Source organism: Solea senegalensis, linkage group LG1, assembly GCF_019176455.1.
Source record: "Solea senegalensis isolate Sse05_10M linkage group LG1, IFAPA_SoseM_1, whole genome shotgun sequence".
Taxonomy (NCBI): Eukaryota; Metazoa; Chordata; class Actinopteri; order Pleuronectiformes; family Soleidae; genus Solea; species Solea senegalensis.
This window is the reverse complement of record NC_058021.1, coordinates 16724599-16752562: the sequence shown is the minus strand read 5'-3', so window position 1 is coordinate 16752562 and position 27964 is coordinate 16724599. Positions and strand designations below refer to the sequence as shown.

The following is a 27964-nucleotide window of genomic DNA, read 5'->3' as shown; positions in this document are numbered from 1 at the left end:
GAGAAGTGTGATTCATTTTGCAGTTTCAAATATTTTTATTGAGTTATCCAATGATAAATTTTGACCTATACAATCAAATCTTTAAACAGTAAAAGCACATTCTGCTGTTCTTCCTTGCATTAACTTCTATCACTTCCTTTTTCTTTTTTGTTCAAAAGATTTCCATGTGTCACACAAATATGTGGAATTTTCTTTTTTAGGTCGCCCTTCATCCACGGAAAGCCAAGTTTACAATGATTGATGATTAAAACAAAGACCCAACAACTTTAACATTTGACAAACAACAACTAATTCATAATCATACTTTTACCACCATATATTGTGCCAACCCTCTTGTGACTGAGAACATTTTAAATAATAACCTTATGTAGGCTACGCCATATAGTGTCAGTAAAAGTGCTTTGTGTTGATGTATTTAAATAAACCCAGGAATGCACCAATCAGACTTTTTCAGCCTGAATATCTAAAATTATATTTTGTGTATTATTGTATTATTTCCCAACACTCTAAAATCATGTCAAGACCATGTGCATTTTATTTCGGTCATAGTGAATGCGGTTATGGTTGTTACTACTTTTTTGAAGGAAAGATTCTCAAGTCTTTATGATATGTAAGCTATCAGCTATAACAACCAAGTAGCCTGCTGTCAAAATAAATGTATGTTAATGTCTATGTTTTATTTAAAAAAACAAAACAACTTTTTTTAAGGGATAAACTGCTAGCCAGCTGCTAGTTCATGTAGCTTTAATTAGGCTAGCAGCATCTGATTATTTCAGGGTAAACTATAGCATGCTATTGTTTAGCATACCTAAAATAAAAGCAATAATAATCCCAGTGACACATAAAATACTTGAATTCTGACATATGTTTGATATTTGATGTGGCAAGTTACTTGAAGATTAAACAGACATGCTATTTACTGACATGGACCAGTTTTATTATCTTTTGACATGCTATGAGTCTTCCTTTATGCTACGCTAAGATAAGCTAAGATATGCAGCTGCTGGTTGTAACTTCATTGATTACTTCAAACATTTCCAGTCACTGTTTTGAGTACTGGCACTTCTCAAGAGATGCTGGCACTCTTTTGCGAGAGTCTAGTGTTTGGTAGTTTTATTTGTATTGTTAAGCAAGAACAATATCTATCAGGGTGATAATCCACTGTGACGACCCCTAAAGAGAGAAGCTGAATGGAAATGTTTGCAAATTTTAAGTTATATTCCCTGACTTCTTGCCACATCTGTGTCCTGGAGGACAGAATAATTACAGGACACCACATAAAATTGACTGTGTGCTTAAAATTTAAGTCATTGTTGAAAATGTTTATATACAAGTTGGCAAAATGTAAAAGTATATCCAGGAAATTTCATTTAAAATCTATCCTGTACATTTTGAGTGTTTGGACAATGACTGCGTGACACACAAAGGTGCGTGACACACAATTGACATGTCTTAAATCATACGTTTTAGAAACACATTAAACACAGTTTTAAACACATTATGTACCTATACTGTGATAGTGACAGTTAAAAATGCCCTGTGTGTCTTTGGACTGTGCATGATTGAACCCTGAACTTTCCATGCCACCTGCCTAGTGCAACATAGTAAAAAAAAATGTTTTTAGCACATTTCGGAACGGAATAAAAAAGTAAATGATACAGTGAAAATAATGTCATAAATATTTACAAATATATGTTTCAATGATGGCTCATCAAAGCAGACAAAGAAACAAGTGCAACATACAGTAATGTACCAATAAACTGTCACATCCAACATACACGTACAAAGATATAAATAGACCATGTGGATCTTTGTCTCTAGCAGCAGGTGAATTGCTGCACAAATCTTAAACAGCACATTCAGCAAATGCAGTCGTACACACACAGTGTCTGCACTGAAATAACAAAACAGCTTCTGTCACGATAAGTCAAGCTCATTTCACATGAATTGGCCAAGCTGCTTTTTTTCCCACCAACTGCATCTGTAGAATCATTTGTTCTTTTCGAACCCATGTTGTCCAAAGTGTAATCATGAAATTGTTTCAGTGGTCACATTTCTCCAAAGTGTCCCCCGTGATATACCGTCTTTACAGTGGCAGGAGCTGTGGACAAATACTGATAAACTATATCCAGACACATTTCTTCAAACAGTGTAATTAGCGAGTTCAGCTTAAGGACAGTCTTGTTTTTATTTTCTTCATAATCTCACAAAAAACTTTTATTTCCCCCGCATTTGGATGGTCTCTTAAATCATACAGAGGAGATGTTGCCACTGGAAGGAGGCCGCCCAAGCCCTCTGTGGGCTCGCGTTGAGACCTGAGTGATGCTCCTTTTGCCTGGGGTCAGATGATTTTGATTGTGACATTTCCACAACCACCTCCTCAGCTCTGTCTGGACCTGCAGATCAAGACGTGTGAAACAACACCAGATAAGGCTCGTATACAACATAACAATCTAACATGTCGTTTTTTTGTGAGTGAGAGTGAGAGACAGCAGGATTATACAGTAAGTGTATGGGCTTCTTGTTGAGGCACTGTAGTGTATTTCACTGTCTATATAATTAAAAAAATGTGTTTTTATGCCTCCAGAAATGCTCAGGAGATAAATATAATTATTGCTTCCTCAAGTCAGCTGTCATAAATACTTATACTGACAAATATTCACCTACCTCTCCATTCATGAAACAGTAAAGGAGTGCCACCACAAACCCCTACAACACAAGAGACAGGAATGTTAAAATCCTATGGTTACCCTGTTTTAAGAGAAAATAAAACAGTTTCTTTAAAAGGTATGTGATGAATCTCACAATCTGTGAGAATCAGGAAAGTGGAAGATATATTATGTTCTAATATATAAACATTGCTTGTTAACAATGTCACTGCTGTGTGACCATGAAGGTGGGAGGATCACTTGTGTTCACAGGGGAGGAGTTTATGCTTAGGGGGAGGTTACATAAGACTTGGGTGTGTGTTAGGCCGTGCTCCTTTTGTTTGAAGACCATGCTGCCACCAGTAAGTTTGTTTGTCAAATAAGTGTATAATACCTTGAAATCATGCTTCATATTTAATGTGTTTATTTATTAAAGCACACTAAAGTCATTTATTTCTGCCCCTGTTGGGGCTGCTAATGCTCCTTGTAACACAACACTTTACAGTCCACTTGGTGGCGTGCTCTTGTTTTGGTCAAAAGAAAGAAGACCATTGAAACTTGCCTGAAGCTATGTCAGGACACTCTGGAGATTAAGTATGACCCAGTTCATTTCAATAAATGATGCCCACAAGTGAAATTATTCCTTAGGATAACCTTTGTTACTTATGTAGATGCATATACTAATGAGATATATTTATTTACCTTTACTATATCATGGAAAAGTGCTTTAATTGTTACCTCACTAGTACAATATTGTGCTTGGAGATGCCAGAAATGCACCTTTTGACCCAGAATCAGAAAGGCTACAAAGTGACTTAATTCAAAAGATGGAACAGAGTTGTACCATTTAAACCCCAAAGGTACAGGTGCACATATTCCTCGTTAAAATGTAAAAAAGAAAATGTTCATTAGAAAATGTATTTACATTACCTCTGCACATAGAGTTCTATGTGTATATTTTACCTCATGAATAAGCGTTTTATTCATGCAAATAAATGCAATTATTATTTGGACAATTACTGTTCATTTTTGTCTCTAAAAAACTGAATCAAACCTTCACAGTGGGTCTATTTCTGTGCCAAAGTTCTCTAACTGGTACAAAATTGTCTTTTAAAAAAGGTTACACCCCCAGCGATTCTATTTTGGAGTGTGTAGGGAAATCATCCTTCTATTACTCAATTCCATCCATTCACCCAAACTCCACACTACATGGATTTACAATCTCTGTGTATAAAAGTGTGCACCAGCGAGACTCACTTCACTCACTCACCTCATAAAGACATCCTTAAAGCACATTAGTTAAATTAGGATTTAATTTTCCAGTCTTAAAGAGCTTAAATAGGTCCAGATTATATTCAAGGTAAAGTTAGATTTACTCGTCTCCTTTACTATTCAACCATCAACACTATCGATGAGGTCCAGTTGCTGTTTTCATGGTAGTAAAAGCACAAAGTTGTTAATAATGGAAAATGATGATAGTTTAATACTGTGTGTGCTGGAACAGAACATTGATGTTATTTGTAACGCATGTTTCTGATACGACATGTCAAGATGTCTGCTGTGAAAGACGAGCGTTACGTCCATCGGTTAATGAAATGCTCCTTGGGAGGCTTTTGGTAGTTTGCTTGTGAGTGTTCACCTTTTATTTTTTATTTTTTATTTTTTTGTTTTCATACCTGAAAGGAGCCCAGACCCAACTCGATGTAGAGCCTGGCTGCGACCCCAGTGTTCTCAGGCAGGAAGGCAAATACAGTGTAGTGCATCCCAAAAAGAGGGATGAGGAACAGAGTGGATTTAGCCAGCCTCCTGAAATGAAGTGGAGACAACAGAATGAACAAAAGAGTGCAACTGTTTGGTTTGGAACAGGGTTTTTTTTTTGTGTTTTCATTAGGAATAGGAGCCCCAACCAATTCATTCTTTGGCACCCTTCTCTTGGGGTACCAGAGTAAAATGGTATGGTATGGTCAGGGTGGAGCTAGACCGCTGCTAACCACGACAGTCTAATCTCATATTGAGTGGTAGAGTCGTCTACATGTCGTTGTGTCCTTGGGCAAGACAAGGACACAACTCCTGATGGCCTAACCCTAACCCGGCAGTGTGTGAATGGGTATGAAAGAAGCAGCTTTGAGTGGTCATCAAGACTAGAAAAGCGTTGTATGAATACAGACCATTTAAAGCTTGGTCAACCACAAACCAAGCAGGGAAAAAAGGGCTGCTGGATGTCCTCCATTGTTGTCTGTTGTGGTTGCACCGGTGTGACACCACGCTACGTATCTAGGCGGGCACAACCCACACTCCGCCTACCAAGTAAAGGTACTGTTCTCACTCAAAATGCAAGCAACATTGACACGTGGCTTTACGATTCCAAACTATACCATACGATACTAAACTCAACAAACGTAGTCCAGATAATGATGAAACCGCTTTTACATGTTTGAAATGCCTACCGTTAAATCTCCAGTGCGGAACCTCTATCGCACCCCTGATGAATTCTGAGTAATTATTAAAACTATGCCTGTGACACCACATCACCTACTGCCTCTCTCTCCTCACTCTCTCTCACACACACACACACACAGAGAGAGGGAGAAGGATGAGGATAAGGAGAGCTCGTCACTCTTTAGCATTACATTACATGTCATTTAGCAGATGCTTTTATCCAAAGCGACTTACAATAAGTGCATTTCAACATTTGGGTACAAACAAGAGCTAGAAGTAAGTAAGTGCTTCAAGTAAGCCAAACTATAAAGTGCTAGTCATAAGTGCGAGGTACAAGTAAGTGCTTCTTTTTTTTTTTGTACTGTCGTCGTCCTTGTCTTAGTCGAGGCAGAGTCGAAAGAAATGTGTTTTTAGACTGCTGTGCAAGACATTCGATTTTCCTATGGTACTTTGACAAGTTATAGATCTGTTTTTAACATATCGTCCACACTGTGTCCAGGAAACTTGGACTTGTGTGGTGTAGGCACGGCAGTAGCGGTGACTGACATTTGCAGGCACGTATATAGTCAGACAGTTTATGAAAACTGCTTGATTTGCTTTGTGTTCTATTGATATGAAACGATGGCGGTCATTTACTTGAAAAATCAATTGTGCAGTCATACCCAGGTATAATTTTAGCACTAGAATCCACTTAGGAAAGTTTTCATGGACACTTCTTGACATTTGCTTGTGCCTTGCCTCCATCCGTCAGGACATTTAATAATAATCCATAATTACCCATAATTAAATGATCTAAGAGGAGACAACTCACAAATTGATTCCGTGTCATCACATGAGACTCTGCATACAGGTCAACAACTTCTGACGCAAAGACACCTTAAAATATAGGAGTCTAAACCAAGCAATACAAACATGTGTCAACATCATTTTAACAACCTGCAGATGAAACTCAACAGCTATGCCTACTGCAGCTTTAATTTCAGTACACCTGAGGCCAGTGAATGAAATTGAGGTAGATACAAAGCTTTTAATGTCAGAGACTATTTAAAAATGCAATAATAATGCATCATTCCATCAAGTGTCAAGCTCAAACTGGTGGTGTGAAATCTTCATTACAGTGACATCACTAAACAGCAGCAGCATCATTAGTCAAATCAATGGAGTAGATTAAAATGTCAAAATGCACGACCCAGTTTCATTTCGCTCAAACCTATGAGATTCAAATCAGATGTCTATAATTAGATGGTGACTAAATATCGCACTCATTCATTTAGTGTCATGCCATTTAGTTTAGTTTTTTTTGTAACATTGTGTTTTGTGCCAACTGGATGCAAGCGATGTGATTTTTGAAAGAGCAGCCCTGCACCTCTGCTCCACGCTTTCCTTCGTGAATGTCACGGAGGTTCTAAACAAACTGAAAACCTGTCTGGGTTTCTTCTTTTGTACTCGGTTAGTACATAAGCTCAGCACCAGCAGCCCCGCAGCCCTCATGTGGAGGATAAAGCCGTAGACAATGGATGGATTGATAGTTCAAGCTCTGTTGAACAGCTTCTAGTCCAGCTGTTGTGCTTAGTAGGACGTACACCACCAGTCATGACATCACACATAATAATCTGACTTTTTAAAGCCTCGAAAACTGCATTTTGGCCAGTGCCATGTTGACATTTCGGAGACCTTACCTGCATCCATGCTCCAATTGGATAATACCAGCTGTCAATCACACTGGTGCCCACTCATATGTGCCATACATTATCTATTTTCTCAAAATTCATCATCATGCTCTATTGAAAAAGACCTGAAACGAGCGATTGATATATTATCAAGGAAAATGAAAATATCAAGAGTCAAAATGACTATTTCCAACAGATTCCCAGACTTCTTTTTGTCGCCCCCAGGTGGCTGTTCAGTATATTCCCACACCCCGGTAAGCTTTAGCAAGAAAACTGTGGACTACATACAGTTTTGCATACGGTCTATGGTAGGACATGATGATGTAGTCTCATCTGTATATTTAAATAATAATTGAATAATATGATGATGTAAAATAATCAGAAATGACATCATACATTTGGCAGTTAGAAAATAAAAGAGTCTTATTTTCTAGCCTATAATAGGATTGAGCTTGTCTTTTGTCCGACCTGGGATTTGTGCTTTTGTGTTAACATCACAGCCCTGTCTGAATCAAATTGAAGTTTCAAAGAAAAGAATGGAGGTTTTTTTATTATTATTATTATTGTGTGACTGTGTTCACTGAGCCTGTGGATTAATCCTGCCCCACATTGATGGAAGGAGACATCTATTTCTGGTATAAGCTGCTATTTTTATGTCCCTTCATTGTAAATGAATTCAGCCGGGCTGATTCTGAACAGTCAGGAAGGGAAGCAATGATTCATGTGGGATTTCGTCATACAGATTTTCTTTAGATTAATACAGTAAATGCAACTTTTTCTCTCTTAGATAGATAGATAGATAGATGTTCCTGCTCTCAAAGCTCACTAAAGTCATCTTGACGAATTATAATATCATCATGTGAGTGCAGCTCTCGTCCAATCCTCAGTCCTTTGTGTGCTGTTAAACTGCTTCTGACTGTTCGGGGAGAACATGCAAACTCCATGCAGAAAGGCCCTTGTTCCAACCGGGGCTCGAACCCGGGCCTTGAACCCGGGCCTTGAACCCGGGCCTTGAACCCGGGTCTTGTAGTGCTAACCACTACACTACCGTGTGGCCCCTAATTCAAATAGTGATTTTCACATTTAAATGGTGTTTTGTTGTTTTTTTCCAGTATAACATGACAGAATAAGAGACAGTACAAAAGATTCATCACTGAACACAGACTTCAGGAGTAAGTGTGTTTACCAAGTTTCATACAAAAGGGTTATAAAATGTGACCTAAAGTGGCTGAATGAAGCTGACTGCAGTATTTTTTTCCTAATATCCTGACACTTCATAGACACTGTTGATACTCAAAGTCGTCCGAATTTGCTGCTGCAGCTCCTTCCACCTCGTCCTAGTTTCCAATTCTTTTTGCAGATTTATGTTTATTCCTGAATTTAATGATACAGTTTCCATGGATCTATGGGTGAAAAGTGGATTAGTTCTTCCAGCAGCTTCATTGCTGCAGATTAATTTTCTCTGGCATCGCCATACTTTTTTTTTTAATCAAATAATAAAAAAATTATATACTGTATATTTAAATCAGCATTAAAGTATTATGATCTGTATTTTGGATTATTAATGTAGTTTCATTAAGTTGTGACTCACATGAAATGTCCAGTGTCTCTGTTCCCCGTCATGGCTGAAGACTTTAGCTTCTGAACCAGAATCCGAATCACATTGATGAATATGACTATGTTGACCTGACGGAGACAAACGCACAAAAGATCAATCACTGGAATCAACAAAAAGCTTGCTGCAGCCTATAGATGACAAACGTTGATGATAAAACAAAATGTAAACTTGATTGGAAATGATTGACCATTCATTAGTGATTAATAGTCAGTTCACTCACCAGCAGTGACGCTGTTATTGGTCCTTTAATAATCCACCAAATACCAACATTGTCTGTGTCGTCCCAGCAACTGCAATTAAAGCCAGATCAAATTGAATAAGTTAATAAAATGATGTGACAATCAAATCAAAGTGCAAACACTGGAAGCAACGCTAGGTTCCATGTTAAAGCATCTTGTTATATAGTAAATGAAATGGAGGTTGTTTTGTTTTGTTTATATTTTAATATACATCTTACCCTCTGTCATCATAGAAGAATCTGGTCAACACCCAAAATATGAGAATCACTGAAGGGAGCCCTACGACATTAGACCAAAAATCAATTATTAAGTTATGCATTTGTCAAGTAAAATGAACATAAAAAGCAGTCAAGCTCACATTTTAACTGCATTTTTTATGAAAATGAAAAAAATGAAAACTATAAATCTATGTGTATTAAATTTATCGGCTTCCCATTAGCGTCTTCTTGTCAAAACAAGAAACAGACATCGGATAAAAGCAGGAGGCAGGAGAGGGAACAACATTGCACACACCGGAAAGATGCTGATAAGATGCATCGTAGCCACTCTGGAGATAAGTGAACAGTGCTAATACAAATATATACACACAGAAAAGCAGATGTAGATTCTCAGACCAGTTTGTTTTTGACTAAAAATCTGCATGCTCTAATGCTACCATGCCAGGAAAAATGGATCACTGAATGACTTTAAGTGCGATTACAAGATGTCATTTTATTGTACTGTTACATTCATTTGGAACACATTTTTCTCAACTTGACACAACACTTAACGCCACATTTGAAACCTATAGTCGCAGGATCCAAATGAATTTCAACCCACTGTAGAGCACAAGCCCACACTGGAAAACAAGCGACAAAAGGGAAACCATAAAGACTGCGGGATGGAAATAGGAAGACAGTGGGAATCAGACTGACTGAGCGACACAGGATAAACACAAAGGGGAAAGCACTTACAACATCTGCACAAAGTTTATAAGCAACAACGGATAACTGAGAAAATACAGGAAGAGCTGACAGGGCAACGAGGGCATGTGTGTTTCCCTGCTGAGGCTGTGATTTGTGTCTCTAAAACTCAAAAGTGTGTATATGTGTAAATAAGAGGAAGATGTGAAAACACAAGTTACCATGACCCCTGGGCTCTGACCCCTCAATGACTTTAACTGCTTAGTTGGACTTTTATTTTTCATGTTACCTTTAATTATCCTAGTACTTGTGTTTCTGTTTTGCTCTTATTTTGTAGTTGAATCTATTTCCTGTGTTCAACGGGTCATTTGCACAGCAGCCATTTTTGACATACCTTGCCAAGGAAAGCACAGATGTTACTGACCACATTAACGAGGAACTGTGCCGGAACTGTGTAGTGGAAAAGTACCAGTAGGAATTTGATGTTAGGATCTGGCCAGCATTGATACAGCAGGTGTTTTTAAAGTAGAACTGAACAATTACCATTTTTGCAGCAATGGAGAATTTAAGAAAACACTTAACTGCAATTACTGTAACTAAAACTACAGTAGCTGAAAATCCCTACCTGATTATATCCTTAAGGTCTTGAGGACACTGGGGACTAAACTCTCCCTGCCAACCAAACAATTGAGACATTTTCCAGGGTTTTTCCAATAGCATTTTAGTCTATAATAAGCAGCCAGTCTCCAAATCGCTGTGCTAACCTGCAGCACGCTAGTCTCCAGGCCCTGTCCTGAGATTATGTGTCGTAGTATTCTGTCTTTTACAGAACCCTTAATTTCTTAAACAATATTTAAATCGGGAGACAGCAGCCCTTCTGTGGCCACCATGTTGGATGCATACAAAAGCTGCTAGACCTCGCTTCTCTGCCACCATCGTACTAAGCCCGTCTCTAGCCTGCCAGGGGAATAAACCTGTTTGTGATTGGTAGCCAAAAATGTTGTCCTTGCCAGACGTGTCTGCAGAGTGAAATCAAATCGCTGGCAGACTGGACTGAGTTCACCCAGGCTAGTTTTAAGTTCTAACCTTTTTGTGGCCCTCCAAAATGAGCTCACTTGAGCTTCCCCAGACGACCACTTCACTCACCCCATCCAATCAGGATGTACCACCAGAAGTATTTCCTCTGAGAGATGAAGGTGAGGGCAAGCAGCGTCTGCAGATACATGCCCTCCACCAGCAACCAGAAATAATTTGCAAGGATGCTGAACTGGAAGAAAGCCACAGCTGATTTGCACGCGGTCTAGAACAGGACACAGAAAACATATAGTTACATCAGTATGGGAGACAGACTGTACAGTTATTGGGTGTCAGTAAATAAGAATTAGAATGTAGTTTTGATCTTATTTTAATTTAAAGGTATTGAAGACTGAAGGAGGAAAACATGATATTTTGATGACATTACACTCATACTGTCTTTGCTTTGTCACTTCAATTATATACGGTCGATGTGGGAATGGATGCACTATCAATAACCCATGTATCTCACCGTGGACATGGAGCAGTGATCCAACGTCTCATCGGCAAACAGCACAGTGTCTTTGATGAAAACAGCGCTGGCTCTCAGGACAAAGGAGGAGAACAGATTGATGTGGATGTAGTTTCTGGTGCAGCGGAACTTTCTGGGAAGTGGAAAACAGGGAAAGGAGGACAAATGGGAAAAAGGCAACATACGCAAAAAGAACTTCACACCAATAAGTATGTAAATAACATTCAAGAGAGAGTACGTCTTGAAGAATACTGATCTTTTATTTGAATAATTCGTCAATCAGAACAACTGAACTATACTTTTATCTAGTTCTTTAAATGTGTCAAAATGTCCTACAGTGTAGGGGGCTCTTTTGTGAATCATGTTTCACCTGCATGGTCTTAAACAGCTTAAATCTCAGTGTCCAACGTTCTCAACATGCATGTTTCACACAAATGCAAGGAAAGGAAAGTGAAATCAAGCAAAATAAGCTGATAAGCCCCTGATCACTGATTTTAAGTCCTTTGGTTTTATTTTGTAGTTGAAGATTTGCGCATTTAGTGCATATTCATACTGTTCTAAGTTCTAAAAACCAAAGCCATTAAACTGGTTTACTTGTTTAATTTAGGTTCTGTATCACCACACTTAGCATTTCACTTTAATTAGGAAAGTGCAAGTATTACTAGACCACTTTTGTGATTATACTGGCCTCTAAGCTTAAAAAAACAGTAGAGTGACACACATTAATAAGTATAAGTAACACAACTACAATTAATGCAATTTGTAGTGTTTCATTGGTATCAATAACAGTCAAGCACCGGCCAAATCAAATTCAACTTAGGGCCCCATAAAAACAGTTTTTGCTGCCCTCTGTTTCAGTTGTGTATCTAGGACAGCGTCTTACCTGAAGGCTGTCAACACGACTATGGCTGTGATGAGGGAGATGAGTGACGTGGCATAACCAACAGTGTAAACCTGTCTGAACATAGAGAGGTAACTCGTCTGAGGACAGAGAAATAGTGACAGAAGAGAGCAGAAAAAAGGAAAAGAAAGAAAGAAAGAAAGAAAAAAAAGAGTCACTTTTGATGGTGTCAGTCAGTGTCACGGAACATTTCCAAACTTTGGATATGATGGAGTATGGAATTGAAAAAAAATTTTTTTAAAGTTGATAACCGATAACTTCAACTTCTGAAATAGTTGTCACACCGTGTGTTTATATTATATATTAAACATCTCCTCTCCTAAAATACAATTATGCTTGGAACAAAAGCATCTCCAACCCACAAATATGGACGCACTGTAAAGGACGCAGCGTGGGAGGAAGTGCGAGTAGGAAGCAGAAACAATATGAATGAGCTTAACTGATTGGCGTGAGTACAACAGCTGTGTCTGTGTACCTCTGATTCAGTCTCACTGTCATCGCTGAATGCACAGGCCTCCTCGTAGGGTGGATACATTTCTGACCAGCCGTCCATGGTGCAGTTCCTGTAAACATAGCCTGATGTGGGAGTGGACAGCAAAGAGACATGGACAAATTCAAATGCAAACCCTGTCTCTTCATATATATCATAATGTAAAGTTGGTCAACAACACATTTGACAACTGGCCAAACTGATAAAGGCCCTGGGGCCCACAGTTTGAGACCCTATGAGTCACTTCAGAAAGTAGGAAAGGAGGTAAATTGACCTTAAATAGATACAAAAAACCTTAAATGAGACACAAAAGCACTCAACATCACTCCTGTCTCTAATTTGGTCTTTGCTCCTCTGTAGGGAAGTTTGGAGGCTTTTTGATTTCTCCACTGATGATCATTGTGTGAACAGTTGGGTTTCTCTTCTCTCTATAATATTGTAATGGTATACAGTGCCTTGTGATAATGTACTGTATGTTGTGATTTGGCACTACACAACTGAAATTGAATTGAATTGAATGTGGTCTGATCATATTTAATCACCTCTATGATGTGAAATACTGCTGGAAATCCAATTGTGAAACAGCTAGCAGTTTAGGGGGGGAAAGAGGAGACCCCATTTCCTCGTTTCCTGGAATCTTGTAAACATTTGTAAAATGGAAAAAGGTCAACAGGAGCACGTCGTCTCCCGGTTTGGCCTGATATCCTACATCTGTTGAACCATATGGCTTTGGTTTCGGGAGCCACAGTTATAGAACTGTAACTTACAGTATTTGCTCCTTGTCTGTATAGAGAATTTTACAATCTCCTGCATTTCAACTTTCATAGGGATGTGGGTTATGATCCTAGGAAAACTCAGACACAGATACAGATTCAGGATTTTTTTTTTAAAGCTGTCCTTTGTAGCCTTTTTTTTGTTGATGTTGCTTCCGATACTGATATCACAAACCAGTCCGATACAGTCATATTAGACTATTGAAGCTGTTTCAAGCAGTTTCAAAGACATAATTCTCCAACTGTTTAACAAATATTCTTCTCCCATAACAAAGAAATCAACAGCCCACAACATCACTCGGTTAAAATGCTGTTGCTTTGTTTTATTTACATTTTTACAGTCATGCTATATGTAGGATTTTTGGATCGTATTGGATTATTCATCCAGTGGTTTTGACCAGAATCGGCAAAAACGGGCTCTGTCAAGCAATACTACCAGACCCTGTGCAGAGGGTGAGCGTGGACAAGACAAGTTTATCCCACCAAACTGCTGTACGAGTGGGTTTTCTGAGCTGAAGAATTCCCTTCTGAAAATGTCCATGGGCACGAGTCCAATACTGCTGTTTCCTCCATCTGTCTTGAAATAAAACAAATCACTTCCTCTGTGCAGTGCAGAAATGTTGCCGGGTGACATTTGTTTATATTTAAAAAGTTGTGCTCTACACTTTTAAAGTTGTTAAAGTTGTGAGATAGAGGAGTCTATCGACACTGTGGGAAAGTGAGCAGAAGGTTTACACTCGCTTTCTCTAGTTTTTCTCTTGTACTTTTTGTTCACATTGAATCCCCATCCATTTAATAAATCACAAACTGTGACCTCATTGCAATGGAAAGTTGTAACTCCTGTGCACTTGGACATTTGTACATTTAGACAGCGTCACACTGACATTTCCTCTCTTTAGACCGTTCCACTGCATTAGAGCTTTCAGTCAAAAAAACATCATGTTCTTGTCCACTGACATCTACTCTTTGTCCATTTGGAGAAGGTTGTCAGCTGCTTTACCCTGTGTGCTGCCGTTTTGGAGCGATTGTCTTCTTGAAATGCACGTGGCAGATTAATTACAAGCAGCCTTTGGCTGTGACTGTGGTGTATTTACTTTACAGCGACACAGAAATGCTCCGCAGTGGATCTTGGTGCTGTTATCGTTCTGCTGAGCAAACAGGAATGTGCAGAGTTTTAAAGAAATGCTGCTAACTGTACCACTGTGTGGGTGATCTTGCAAGTCAGATCATAATGAGCCATAGTTCCCATCAAGCTAAAGGAGGAAAGAACATTATTCCTTAATGAGCCTGACCTTACCTCCGTTAATTACCCTGTTATGATGGCAATTCAATGCAGCACAAACAGACTGATCTTCATTGATTTGCAATGTGTGGAAAAATCGGTTTTAATAACTGATTAATACTTTTATTCAATATGTTGATTTTTAAGAGTTAATAAATAGTGAAATGTCTTTTTTTTTGTTGGGCAAAAGTTTTAAAAAGACTGTATCTTGTCGTGTCCATTTTATTGTTTCAGCACAGTCGTAAAGATGCAGCCAGTGAGAGGACAAAGGACTATGTAAACATAAATAAATAAATAAATAAATAGCGGATTTATTCAGTTATTGTGCACGTAACAAAGGAAAGAATGAAGATATTTCTTGACTCAGGGGAAACTGAGGTTGGGAAGCACAATTTTTCAAAAATACTACCCCTATTCTAGTAATACAAAGCTAAATGCAAATCGGTGAAGTATTTCATTAAGTGGTAATTTTTCTGTGAAAATCACACTCTTTTCTCCATGAGAATAACATGGTCACAGCAGGACTTACAGGAGCTCAACATAAACCTAACCCTAACGGTGTCACTTCGCTGTGCAATAGATTTTAACATCATGCTAAATTTAAGCCAAAATGTGTCAATCACCATAAACACATGTATGGAGGTGGAAACATGACATATCTATATAAATGAATAACTGAATAAATAAAGCAACGATTCCATCAATAATTTAAAAAAATAATCTATTATGTAATTCTGTGTCATATGCTAATGCAGTAGGAGGGTCCTAAAGCAGGGTTGGTCCTGTTTGACTGCTTCTGCCTGGCAGAGAGCAGCCAGTGTTCAGCTAACACTGCAGCAGATCTTTGTGATTGTGAAAGTCAGATTAATTGTGTTTTCAGCCTGTTAAATGTTAGAAAATGAAGATAATTGTGGCTAGCCTCCGGGGGATAACTGCCCCTGGCTTCCGTTGCTCATATAGTAACTGGACAGGTGTCGTGCCAAGGTAGTTATTCCTGATATAAAAAAAAAAAATGTATTCCCTTGACTGGAGGAGCGTGTGTGCATTCAGTAAATGAAAAATAGTATCATATGGACTGTTTAATTCATTGTTTGAGTGCCAACAATGTTTTATATTATATATATATATGCAACACATGTAACACAGCATACATACTGAACACTCCTAACAACAAATATGGAGTGTCAGAGTGTTTATTTATTCATGCAATAAAACTGTAGCACCACAAAGATGCAGTTTGAACTTATATTTTAGCAACTGTATTAATTAGAAGATAGGGAATTTGTTGTTATCCGCTGCCGAGGAGGTTATGTTTGTGAGCAGCATAACTGTATTATTTACAAAATAAATAATGGATTTTTATTACATTTCCTGGAAATAAAGTCTATGGCTCAGCGAATTTGGTGGTGATCGGGACATGGTGGATTCAGGAATTTAAAACAGTCGTTCACCTTGTGTAATGACAGTGCAAAACTGAGCGGTCTCTGTGGAGCTGTAATGATTCATCAGCTATTCATTTATTATTAATTGATTTTTTTGAGCTTCATAAATATGAATAGTTTCCAGGTCCTTTGTTCTACTTAAACCCATTCATTTTACTTTGCGGACATTTGAGAACATCAACATTTGACCAAACAGCTACTTGTGAAAACAATCGACAGATGAATCAACAATGAAAATCATCATTAGTTGCACCATTCTCTATTTTTCCATGTCACTCAGTCCAAACGGACATTAACAAACCTTGACTGCTGGAAAAATGTTGAAAGACTTCGGAGCAGGAAACGTTGACCATCTGACCGACTTCAGCTCTCAGCCAACATCCGATCTCGTCCCATTCTGTTTTACATCCTGCAAACACAGATGAGCAACGCCAGTCAATCTTTCATGAGAAAATCTCACCCGTTGCTGTTATTTTTATTAGGAACAAAGTTGATGTGTGTCATACTTTACAACCACAGAAACTACTGGACAAACAGGTGATCTGGTCACACTCCTGTTCTCCTGCTACAAAATAAAAGAGGATATTTTCTCTTAATCCTAAACTAATCAATCTATAAACGTGCATGAAAGCAGCTGACAGTTTTTATCCACAGTCCGGCAGAAGTACCTTGTCCTTGTCATTTTTTCTGTAAATGGATTTTGTTAAATGTCAAAACACACCAGATGTTTCCATCTTCTGTCCTGCACTTTGTCGTTTCCGTGTCAGCGTCTCTGACACTCGGACAGATGATTGAATGACGAATACACGTGAATCCTAGTCATAAATATGCCCATGAGCGTGGTGATGCAGCGTCTTCATCCATGCTTGAAAGACAACAATGATGATTTTTTTTTGTTAAAAAGCAAAGCATCTTTTATTTTTTCCTAACTTCAAATTTACCCCAAAGGCTCATGTGAGAGCAAAATAAATCTCAAACAGTTTCCTCAGTATAGGAACTCTCTCCTCGGGGCACTGTAAGTTTCCAGTAAGAGAAATATTTCAAAAAGAGCCAGGAATGATTTCTGAATAAAACACTGACATGGTGATGCCTGTTGCTGAAATTAGGATTCTTTCTCTTCACTTAGTAACTTAGACACTTTCTGCTGAGACTGTTGTTTATTTCATCACAGTTATTCCGATTCAGAATCAGAAATACTTTGTTGATCCCCGTGGGGGAAAGAAAGATGCTTCAACCAAGAATAGAAACATATACAGAGCAAGAGTAAAAATACTGTATGAATATATATACAGTAAGGGAAATCAGCCATGTCTGCAAGACTGTCTTAATTTCAAGAGAACAGAGACAAACCCGGAGACAGACAGACGTTTTAAAAAGACATAAAGAGACATCGACTTAATGTTGTTATTAGTTGAGACTGTAATTGCAGGAACAAGGCTTTATTCCCATAATTCAATCTGAATATCTTCTTTAAATCTCTTTTATGTGGATGTGACTGATGGTCATTATAATGCTGCATGCATACACTGGCTGCTGCTTTTGTTCATTATGTCAATGCTTGGTTTTCTTTTTTTAAAAAAATCACATATATTCACATGATCTTCATGATTATTTTGCATTTGGGTCATCTGTTAACCATTCCAACAGCCCTCGCTCTTCATCTTATGGTCTTCAGTCACCATGGCTCATGATGTCACACCCCTCCCCTCGCTTGTTCCCCTTCTGATCTACATCCAGAATCAACTGATGGAAATCTGTCAGAGCCACAGAGATGTTTTAAATCCCACAGGCTGCTCCAGATTCATCAGACCAGGTTCTGAGTCTGTACAAGTCTGACTCTGCTCAAAGAAGTGAAGCTGCAGTGCGTAACTTTAACTTAAATGAACTTTTTGTGCCTCTGTTTGGCCTCTGTGAGCAAAAACAATGTATCATCATTTGTATGCAATGTCTTTAATGTGAAAACAGGCTCTGTACAGCAATACTATCAAACCTGACTGAGGGAGCGTTCGTTCCTATAGAGCAGCAGAGCAGGGGTGTGTGTGTGTAAGGAGGATTTATCTCAACAACATTAGAATATACTATCATTTTTTCATGGTTGTGTTTTCTATGTGTTGTGTTTGTAGGCCTCAAGCGTTTCTACAAACTTTACTTGACTTCTTGACATAAAATGCATCACTTCCAAAGAGTTGTGTGGAGCTGATCCACTTTATCAGCGTTTGTGAACTCTTTTGTTTATGTTTAAATATGAGGCACTACAGTGTTAAACCTGACGCGTGTCTCCTGCCAACAGGGTTTGACGTCCTGTGTATTCTTCAGTGTTTTTCTGTTCACCATAGTTGCGGAGCGTGAAAGTCCTTCTTCTCACAACCAGTCTGACCCTTTTTCTCTGACCTCTCTCATCAGGAAGGTATTTCTGTCCACAGAACTTGCTAGTAAAATTTAGAGAATGTTGAGCATGAAAACCCCGGGAGATCAGCATGGTGAAAAAACCTCAAAGCAGCCATTTAAATAGAAGAACAAAATCATTGACGTCACATCTTTTTTGGCATTCAGAAAACTGGAACTCTAGATCTGTATCTGCATTACTTTGTATGTTACACTGCTGCTGTTATTTTTGAATCATTGGAATAACTGTTCACAATAATAATGTGCGTGGCAACTGTATATGCAACGTACTTATATATACAGAAATCTGTGAAGATTGTTGATGTAGGTTTAACTATCATGGAGCTCAAAACATGGATGTACTACCATGAGTTAGAATGTCACATGATAAGTAAGATGCTACAGGGCTGAAACAATTGCTCCGTTACTCGATTACTAAATTAATCGTCAACTATTTTGATAATCAATTAATCGGTTTGAGGGTTTCTCCAAATTTGTCAGCTTTTAACAGCGAGCGTATCGCAGACGACACATTTGCACAAGTGCACTTGCATTACCATAATTATGCGACGGTTTCTGAAAACTGAGAAGCTGCACATCAAAGTGTCATCACGGGAATTTCACTCGTGCTGTTTGAGGAAGTTGGCAATCAGAGACTTAGTCACCAGAGAGGAAAGATTTGGAAAAAAACGCCTGTACATAGTTTCCATTTTTGGGCCATGAGACAAAGACTCAAACAAATGTTATTTTTAAAATGTTTTATACTGTTTAAATGTCCAATTTTACATGCAAAATTTGGTGTTCATGTACAACTACAGTGTTGTTCTTTTTTTCTTTTTTAAATAGTTTAAACAGTATTTTAACATGCAGTATTTGTAAATTGTAAATAACTACCAGACATTAAAAGTTATTCTGGAAAAATGGACAAAAGCACTTAGACACAGGACATTTAGCCCCTTTATGGTTAAAATAAGCAAAAAAAATATCCACCTGGACATTTTGAGGTGTTTAAGGGTTCAATTTAAATATTTTACAGTGTCTTTGCTCCATAAAAACTGAATCATTTTGATTTTTGATCAACATTTTCTGACATTTTATGGCCCAAATAATTCCTCGATTAATTAAGAGAATAATTGACAGATTAACCGATAGTGAATATAATCCTTAGTCCCTAAAATGCTATCACTCCTAGTTTTTTTTATGCTTCCATATGCAATATTTACTGGATTGCCATTGTGTATGAATACGATGACATTCAATGCAGGAGCTCAGAATATACACGGGAAAGAACAGGAGAGGAAAATAATTCCAGTGTGCATCAGATAAGAAGTTGAACAAGTGTACTTCTGCTTCTTCTTTGCTGCAAGATAAATACTTTAGTGTCGTGAAACACGAGGAAATCATTTGTTTTCAGGGGGACCTAGAGCGGTGTGAAATTAAATTATAAAATATTAATAGACACCTGTATTTGGAGGCCACGAGCCATTCACTTAAGACAAATCTGGCAATCTGGAGAGCTTGTAGAGTAGCTTATGACTAGCAGACATTCAGACATGTTACAAGAGGAATTTATTAAACTGTTGTAATAAATAACACAAACATTACATTTAGACGAGTCGGTTCCAGGACAGTGCTTACTGCCTTACTGGGACACTTGAATTAAATTACACCTGTACTTCTCCTATTAAGGCAAAACTATGAGCAGTAAATATGGATTGAGTCAAAAACTTTTTGTGCAACCATGTCCAAAAAGCCAAATAATTCTACAAATATGTAGGAAAGAAAAGATTTACATAGCGCCCATGGTCAAGTGCATATTGTGATTCCCTTCTGGATAAGACAATTAAAACTGGCAGTGAAGTACCAGTTAAACAAAAAACAATGGTTGGAGCTAAAAGCTCGCACATCTGTTTGGGTTTAGCTGGAAAAGAGAATTAAAAGTGACTTAATGCAAGGACTTCATAGCTGTGTTCAGGTAATTGATATCAGGGATTAAGAGATTATGTTCTTAAATAAACGCCACACATTTACCACAGTGGTTAATCCATGAATTGGTCTGAAAATTGTATTCGGTGAGAGGGGAAGCATCTTGTCGACATACTGTGTGTGGGAGTTTTTACAGATGGCACTTTTAAAAAAACACACCTATTAAGAGAGAAAACAGCTTCCAATTATTTCATATTTGATGACAGATAGAGACACATTTGTGGACACTGTGGTGGTGGAAGAACAAGCAGCTATTTTATTTATTTGGATCTAATTTAATTACTGGACGTCACATTTTTATAATAAAATAGCATATACTGGCTGCTCCCCTTGGACGTGTAGGGAACAGCCTTTGTGCCAATCTAAGATAAAGAGAACGCTGATCAAAACGTAGCTTTGCTGGAGAGTTGATGCACGCTGACAGTATGTGGGCTCACATATACAACACAATGCATGTGGGTGTTTTACATCCTGCGGTTAGTGTTGGGTGGTTGTCATTTGTTTCTTGATGAGTGACATTGATTTAGGCTCAAGTCTGACATTGACGATGATGATGATGATCAGTTATTTACTGGTTTGTTGGATTGTAAGTGAAGGTTTGACTGGATGTCAAGTGGTGCAACAATATTCCCAAGAATATTGTTCAGTTGAGGATTCGACTGAAACAGAAAACCAAGACAACATTGACTTACTGACCAAGAAATGATTTGATGCTTAGTACGAGATAAGGGTCCCTAAAGAAAGACAGGCAGACAATTATATCATTTGACCTAATTGATAAAGGTCAATGAAATCATTCACCACCAGATTTTTCCCAAAGGTATCCACACATGACTACTCTCCAAGGACAATTAAATAATAATAATTATAAAAATTTGCAATATGGAATTTAATCCTACAGCAATTTTATAAAAAAAAATAGGTATTCATATATAACATAGTCTCCCTTTGGAACATGTGAATGTGTTTCGCTATATTGAAGTAATGACAACAAAGGTTAATTTTATATTCTATTCTATTGTCAACAGAGGTAAAAAAAATGAAATGTACACAGTTCCACTGAGACTAACATCTGTATTTATTGAAACAGGATTTAATTGAAGGGTGAAACATGTTGGGGGAAAAACTTAATGCTGTGTCTCTGATGTGTCTCCAGTCTCACTTCACTGCCTTGTCAGTCGGTTGATTAATTTCAAATCCGTTCAATGTTTTTAATCACACATTGATTGACAGGTATCTCCGACTCCAGCACTTCAACACCACAGCTCAGATACTGCAACTACTACTCGTACTATACAGCTACTCTTTTATTACTTCTAACGTTAATATCATCCTCATCCTTCCTTCATCTACAGTTTGTCCTTTTCTGAGGGTCACATGAGGGGCTGGAACCAACCCCACATAGTGTTTGGGCAAGATGTATGATGTCACACCCTGGACCAGATTGATGAAGATGACAGTGACGATGGTAACTGTTAAATATATGAAATATACCTGCTACACAACCACTTCTCCTTCACTAACCCCCTTCTTCCCTACCCTCTCTCTGAGTCTGGTTCTGGAGGGAGCTTTTTCTCTCCACTGCTGCCAGGTGCTTGCCCATTGTGTTCCTGTTGGGTTTCTCTATTAAAATTAAAAGGTCTTGGCCTTAGCATGTCAAGTAACCATGTTTCCACCAAGTGGAACAGTTCGGCTTGGTACGGTAGCCATTTTATTCTGTTTCCATTAGGGAATAGTCCCAAAATAACCAGCCCCAACCGTTCCATTTTCAGCAACCTTCCCTTGGGCTACCAGAGTAAAATGGTACGGTCAAGGTGGAGCTAGACCGGTCGACAGAAAAAAACTTGCGACCAGTCCCTTGCGACCGGTGTTTCTTCAACGCCCACAGTCCATTCTCACACAAAGCATTGATGTCTTGTTGAGACAAAAAAAGTTATGTTGTGTCGTGTTCGTTACACACCGCTCCTACTGTAAAGGTACTGTTCTCAGTCGAAACGCAGGCCTGACCCAGGGCATGAACTGAATTGAATTTTCTTAAGCCTTGATTAAAAGAAAGCTCTTGAGGAAACTGTATACGTAGCCGCATTTAAACGTCACCTCATTTTGCATAGACAGTGGCGTTTGCTGTGAGTGTTTGCAGAACACTGCTGAGGAAGGAAGAAGAGGATGATGACTTATTAAGAAGTGTGCGCTGAGTTTTCTCAGTGGGATTTTTTATGTCTTAATGGGATCCAGTGGTTTATGGGCTCTAAGTCTGAAAAAGCTGACAATCGGCAACATGTGGAAAAGAAAATACAACCGATATATTCCGCCCACTCCCGCTGGCATTTTTGCTAAAGCTGTGCTTTTTAGGTTGTGTAAGAAAAGTACTTTTTAAACTGCCCTCAGAGGCGTACTTCTCTCTAGTTTGTTGTGAAAGTGAATTTACGTGGCACAAAATGAAATTAAGTAAGTGCTCATGATAAACACAGCCATTTTTCTTCGATTCAAATATCTTTGTTTGTCGATGACTTACAGATTTGGTCCAAAATTGTGCTTCATGTCCATTCATTCAGTTATCCACAGGAGTCAAGTCTACAAAGCTCTACATGACTCCATGATTACATGTCACCTTCAATTTTTGACATTACACTGACGGAAGCGCATGCACACACACACACACACACACACTTCAACGGTGACGTTCATCCGCAGATGTTTATCTGCGTAATAGTGCATCTTCAGGGGTAAATAAGATCACATCAGACAGGAAATGTTAAAGTTCATCACTCTTACGGAGGGGGGTAGCGGTGTTAAGAGTGTCGCTGTCTGATGAAGTGACACAGAGCTCAGCAGCGTGATGAAGCCCTGTATTGAGACCCCTCTGTGAGACGCCACCTTCATTAGTATGTAATGAAGTCAATGAATCAGATTGGAAGGACAAGAAAGTGAGGCTTCACCGGGGGGTAGAGCAGGGGTCAGTGTGTGTATATGATCAGTATGATGATGGTAACATGGAGTGCTATCATCATACTGATCACATACACACACTAAAATGAGCAGACTTTTAAAGCCAGACTGAACAGTAAATGGTCTGCATTTATATAGTGTTTTTCTCGTGTTGATGACACTTTGCACTACAGCTTTTGCCATTCACCCATTCACTCACACATTCATACCCGTCAGACACATCAGCATGTAGACTAGCGGTGTCGGGAATCACACTCACAGTTTAAAAGATGCCTCGCTTTACCACTGAACTACCGTCAACTGCAGCAGCTAAAGAATAAGATTAATCTCAGGGTTGGTCTTTTCAATAATGTTTTAAAATATGACATCACAGATGCATCAGATGCAATATAAATTGCATCTGGTAACTACTTAGAGCTCAGTGATGATGTTGTATCTTTTACTTGAGTGTCTCCCTAAGGATCTGAACTGTCTGGTCTGTTACTCCTCTCCTCTCCTCCACTTGATTTGACTCAATGTTGCCGAGTTAAAGTTGGTCCAGTGCGTGAAGCGGGAAAATGGTTTGTCATGGTAACAGACTGAGGTTATTGAAGTGTTACTTATGTTTCTGTTGTTGTTGTTCATCAACTGTAGAACAGATATTACATTATTATAATGGCCAATGAAGTATAAAAGAAATTCTAAAGTTTTGGAGCAAATCAGGGTTAAACGAATTGTATTGCAACATTTGACCTGTCTGTAATGCAGAGAATAGACTATAATTGACTAATCCGTGGGGTTTTTTACCCACAAAACCAGCAGTAACAAACAAAGACCATAAATCATCATCCTCAGTGTTTTACACTTCTATTCATTCTGTTCACCTAAAATATATGATGTGAATAAAGCTGTTGGCTTTATTGCTACACTGTGTCCAGTGTCATTAACGTTCATTAAATAACATACGCAACCTTTTCCTAAATTGCTCAGACAGGATATCACCTGTAAGAGAAACAGTGATATGATAGTGCTGTTTCAGGGCATTTTAACATTTAAAACAATTTGGAACATGTTATATTACTTTCCAACGCTGGTTACATTGTCCATTGAAATGTAAAAATAATGTAGTGTAGACACATAGAAACATAGAAACATAGAAATACTTTTTTCCTTAATACTACATACTTAGCACCTACAATTTCATTAATGCTATTTTGTATTAATATTCACTATTTGGTCCCAACAATGCACATTTACATAGTACCTTCACTAAGTGTCTCTTGATGTATGCAGTAAGTGTTTACACTCATGTTTTGGTTACGTCTCTTATCTGTTATGACTGTGCGTCTTCTTGCTGTGATCGCGTAAACACCGCGTGTTGACCTCGCAACTCTTTGGACAAGCTCAACGAAGAGGAACACTGTTGCCTTGCGACAGCGAGTTATGGTCATGTTCATAGACCATATTTTTATTCATAGTGTCGTATTGTCTCTGTTTACATGCACTAGGTCTTTGCTGCTTCTATTTCTATTGCAATTAAACACAGGTAACCCCTCTTTACCATCTCTAGTACATCAGTAGTGAGTGTTGCTGAAGTATTGATCAGTAATTCAATATGTCAGAGGATAGAAAATGACCCTACGGCTAACTCAATTCCCCTTTTCCCCTTTTTCTCACCAGAGGATGGCAATTTATACGATTGCCTTGATGAAGGCCTTGATGGCTGAAATGCGTTGGCACATTTTGATTCAATAGCCATAAAATATTAAAGGCTTTTTGACTATCACACTTCTGAGTGTGCCTCAGATCTCTCAAGTATTGCAACAATCTTGTCAGACATTTAGCAAGTAAAAATATATCAAAAAAATCCACTTTTCACAGCTGCTTGTTGCAACAAAACAGGCCAAAGGAGTCACATCAACATAAGCCATGACACGTGAGAGTAATACAATGAAAATCAAACGTGAAACTCTTTTGCTGTTTTACTTTTCTGCAAACCATAGCAAATATTACATTGTACGCTCTATACAGAATTAATGGTTTTAATGTTACTCTTATGGCTAATTCAAAAAGAAGACCCTTAACACAGCATAACTCTGCGATAAAAGCAGCACACCACACTTACAGACGAGTGTGAGACTAAACATTGGAAGATTTGTTGTAGATTGTTGCAGATAATGTTCTAACGAAGAAGAAAATATGATCTAGGTGAGCCTTAGCCTATTTAGAGCCTAACCACATTCATAAGCAGAAAATGGTTATCACCACCCTCATTTCTGCCAGAGGTGGTTAAAACATACACTGATAAGCTCAGAAACATGACTGACATCGCTGATCTGTGCTTTGCAGAAAATGTATGATGATAACATATGATATTGGCAAACGTAGCGTTAATATTTTTCAGAACTTTTAACAACAGTAGCTTTTCTATTGGATTGGCCACTCGTGAAACACCACTTAACTCAGCACTGCACACACTGCTGTCCTTAGTCAGTCACCTGCCGAGTAGTGGCCTGTATTAATATAGCACTAGTCTTCATAACCACTCAAAGCTGCTTTACACTACAGTTTTTTGCCAATCACCCATTCACTCACACATTCATACAGCTCATCACACATCTTTCACACCCATTCACACGATGCCGACACAGGACCAACTTGGCGCTAAGTGTCTTGCCCAGTGGACACATCAGTATGTAGACTAGCAAAGCCAGTAATCAAACCCTCAACCTTGCAGTTGCAAGACGACTCACTCTACCACTCATCCACTGTCACCCAAAGTTTGAAGCCTGTCACGCAAACCATTGGACAATTATGCGATAAAGACACGGACAGACAGATGTTTCTTGAATTATGACGGGGTGGCCTTTTTTTCGCTTCGGCCCCTGGTCCCTGAAATGTCTGTGCAAGCCCCTGACAACTACCAACATGTGGTTTCATTGAAGTGCTTAACTTTTAGTTTCATCTCTTGATATGAGTCATGTCTTTCACTCTTCTCTCAGCTTTCCTGTCCCTTTTGCACCAGTGTATTCTTGTGTGCAGACACACAAAGCAACAGCAGCACCATATACATTATTGAATTAAGACTTCTCATTTACTGTATATATTAACCTCAGCTATCTTACACCGCTGTGCTGCCTGCCGAGAAGGAATCTGTCTTAGCTGAAGTGTTGAACCTGGACAGCGCAGGGTCTGGAAAACAGACACAAAGCACTCCTGCAGTCTGACTGATACATGGTACATCAGTTCATACTGACGAGAGCTACAGACTCTAAATACTGTATTTATATAGCACTGTTCTAGACCTATGAATGAGACACAGGAGCAGCTTGGGGAGCAAAGTGTGACTGAAGGTTTGAAGCCTGTCAAGCGAGTATTCAGTGTTGTAATGCAACAAAGTGCCAATACTTTGTTACTGTACTTAAGTACACATATATGTACTTTACTTCATTAATATTTCTAGTAACTTGTACTTTTACTCCACTACACATCCCCTAACTATCTTTGCTACTACCAAATATAGTTGGTCATTTATTTATATAGCTTAGTTTCATCTCTTGATATGAGTCTATGTCTTTCACTCTTTATTTATTTTCCAGTAATTCAGCCTTCCTGTCCGTTAAAAGCCTTTTTGGCAGTGTGTGTGTTGTGTGTGTGTTTGTGCGCAGACACACAAAGCAACAGCAACAGCAGCAGCAGCAGCAGCAGCTGGTGCATCACGACACAGGATGAACCCACCGCTTTGCTCGGTCTGGTTTTGCGCCTCGCTCCTCCTCGTCTGGCTGCAAATGTCCCGAGCCCTCAGGTGCTGGTGGATGATCGCGCAGTCCGGGTGAATCCCTTCGGTCTGAAACAAACACCACGAGAGAACGAAGACACGCAGATTGAAGACGACACTTGCAACACCACCCCGGGGGAGTTGTGATGCGTGAGTGGCTGCAGACAGACAACAGTTTACCAAACAAACATCAGACAACAGCAACAGATCGACACGCGCGCACCTCTGACAGCACACATCATGCTTTCATTTCTGCTCACTCCATTAGAAGTTTTCATTCGTTTTTTAGTTTCAGACGATTCCTAAAATTGTAGAAGTAGAAAACATCATCCAGACGAGAAAAGAAAATCTCAGCTTCCAGAGCAGATGGAGCATCAGCGCAAGTCATTTCTCTCAAAGTGATGGATTCAGGTCGTTAATCAGCGCCAGCAGAGGAACGAGGACAGTAATTCTGTTGTCCATGTGCAGCGCGTGCGCCAAGAACACCACATAATAGGGCATTATAAAATGGAGAAGTCATTCGGATGTAATTAAGTGGACAGCGTCTAATCACGGCGTTTTTGTCCTGCTTTTGAAAAAAAAAAAAAAAAAATGGGGCCAACTTTAGATGCACTTCAAACCTCTTCTACACTCACTTCATGCATGGAGCGCAGTTTGACCCAGATGTGCCGATGTCTACAATAAAACAGAATGAATGAATGAATGACACAGGAATAATCCACCCACCAGAGGCCACAGATGAAGATAAAAGACGAGGAGGATGAATTTCTCCTGCTGTCCCGGCATCTTCTCACAGAACATTTCCATTTTCTTGTCTGTCCTCCTTATTATATCCTCCCTCATTGGATGGCGATAGAGTTAGAAAAAAAATGTAACCTAATCTTTAAATATATATATATATGGATATACTGTATATCCTGGTTATTTGTTCCTCTGA

At 38.7% G+C, this 27964-nt stretch overlaps 1 protein-coding gene across 1 annotated transcript; it reads right to left on the bottom strand.

The window, feature by feature from the left end:
• Window positions 1-48: 48 nt before the first annotated feature.
• Window positions 49-27964, bottom strand: LOC122779226 (pituitary adenylate cyclase-activating polypeptide type I receptor-like). The gene is made up of 13 exons (XM_044041394.1): window positions 27754-27964; window positions 26988-27096; window positions 16252-16359; window positions 12439-12539; window positions 11946-12043; window positions 11063-11195; window positions 10663-10816; window positions 8833-8893; window positions 8596-8665; window positions 8349-8443; window positions 4325-4454; window positions 2668-2709; window positions 49-2396 (listed from the first exon to the last, which is right to left on the bottom strand). The coding sequence occupies exons 1-13, from the start codon at window positions 27868-27870 to the stop codon at window positions 2250-2252; spliced, it is 1365 nt and encodes a 454-aa protein (XP_043897329.1). The 5' UTR covers window positions 27871-27964; the 3' UTR covers window positions 49-2249.

Coding starts and splice junctions, on each gene's coding strand:
- LOC122779226 (XM_044041394.1), bottom strand. CDS start 27,870: ATGAGGGAGGATATAATAAGGAGGACAGACAAGAAAATGGAAATGTTC. Junction 12,540..16,251: donor ACATTTTTCCAGCAGTCAAG/GTTTGTTAATGT, acceptor CTCCCACATCAG/GCTATGTTTACAGGAACTGC. Junction 10,817..11,062: donor ATCACTGCTCCATGTCCACG/GTGAGATACATG, acceptor GTCCTGTTCTAG/ACCGCGTGCAAATCAGCTGT.